Below are 1,341 nucleotides of genomic sequence, written 5' to 3' on the forward strand. Positions count from 1 at the left end.
ACGCCAGTCCCCCTGCAATGTCCCGTCATCACCCGGACCGGAGAGAGAGGAGAAGAAGCGACCGGCCAATCGCTGACACAAAACTCGCAGAGAACAAGTTCAGCGAACAGCCCACCAATAGGAGCCGCCGATGTCATTCTACAGGCAAGGCTCCGCCCACCGCAGGGAGGGTGGAATGCGGGGCCGGCCAATCAGGTGGCGGCTACGTGTGCCGCGTCATCCATCGGAGCTTAGAGCAATAACAATAACAAGCTCAGTGACAAAGACAGCTGCGGCAGCTGCGGATGTGTGTGAGCAAGGCGTGAGATCCCGGACACAGCACCATGTCTCATCAGGAAGGACACAGTCTGCAGGATGAGCCTCTGCAGGGTGAGAGGAATGATCACATCATTGTATATTGGGGGGTCACACACTGTATATGGGGGTAACACACTGTATATGGAGGTGAAAAACTGTATAGGGGGGGTCACACATTGTATAGGGGAGTCACACATTGTTTAGGGTAGTCACACATTGTATGGGGGGTCACACATTGTGTAGGGGAGTCTCACACACTGTATAGGGGGGTCACACATTGTTTAGGGGAGTCACACATTGTATGGGGGGTCACACATTGAATAGGGGAGTCTCACACACTGTATAGGGGAGTCACACATTGTATAGGGGAGTCTCATACACTGTATATGAGGGTCACACATTGTATAGGAGAGTTACACACTGTATAGGAGGATCACACACTGTATAGGCGGGTCACACACTGTATATGGGGGTCACACACTGTATATGGGGGTCACACATTGTATGGGGGGTTACACACTGTATGGGGGTCACACATTGTATAGGAGGGGTCACATACATCAGCCATGGCAACCCCCATTGGATCATGTGTTGCTTGTCTGTGTTTGTGGGAGGCTGAGCTGCCTCTGTGTGTCTTGTCAGCAGTGTTATGAGTGTGATTGCTTTTCCCAGGCTGGTGTTTACATGGCACGGTGTTTCCTCCTAGTCAGCAGAGCTGGATTCCAGCCACCGGTGATGTCACTTGCAGTGTCCCCAATTGGTCACTATAGGTCTGCCCTGCACCCTGGAGCAAAGAGGGGGTGCGCAGGGTGCTTTGCAGCGCCGGGGTCCTGAGTACAGATCCCCCAGGAGTTGTATGATTGAATGGTCGCCCCGTGTTTGTTTGGGGGTTACTGCAAGCAAAGAGCAAACTGGTTGCTTCAAGAAGAACTCCAGGTGATCTAAAAATTAGCCCTTGCAGTGGGGCTACCCTTGGAATGTAAGGGTTAAGTTCTGGTGTTGGTCTACCCCCCCCCCCCCCCCCCCCCCCCGCAGGGGTGAAAT

General features: G+C 53.2%; 1 protein-coding gene across 1 annotated transcript in view; it reads left to right on the top strand.

Moving 5' to 3' along the window:
• The first annotated feature begins 323 nt into the window (after positions 1-323).
• BNIP3 (BCL2 interacting protein 3) overlaps positions 324-1,341 on the top strand; it is a 32,015-nt gene continuing 30,997 nt past the window's right edge. Inside the window, exon 1 of the mRNA XM_018553671.1 lies at positions 324-369. Coding sequence (XP_018409173.1) covers positions 324-369 — 46 coding nt within the window. The remainder of the gene's footprint in view (positions 370-1,341) is intronic.

The sequence above is a fragment of the Nanorana parkeri genome, unplaced genomic scaffold (genome assembly GCF_000935625.1).
Source record: "Nanorana parkeri isolate BGI_ZX_2015 unplaced genomic scaffold, ASM93562v1 scaffold127, whole genome shotgun sequence".
Classification (NCBI taxonomy): Eukaryota; Metazoa; Chordata; class Amphibia; order Anura; family Dicroglossidae; genus Nanorana; species Nanorana parkeri.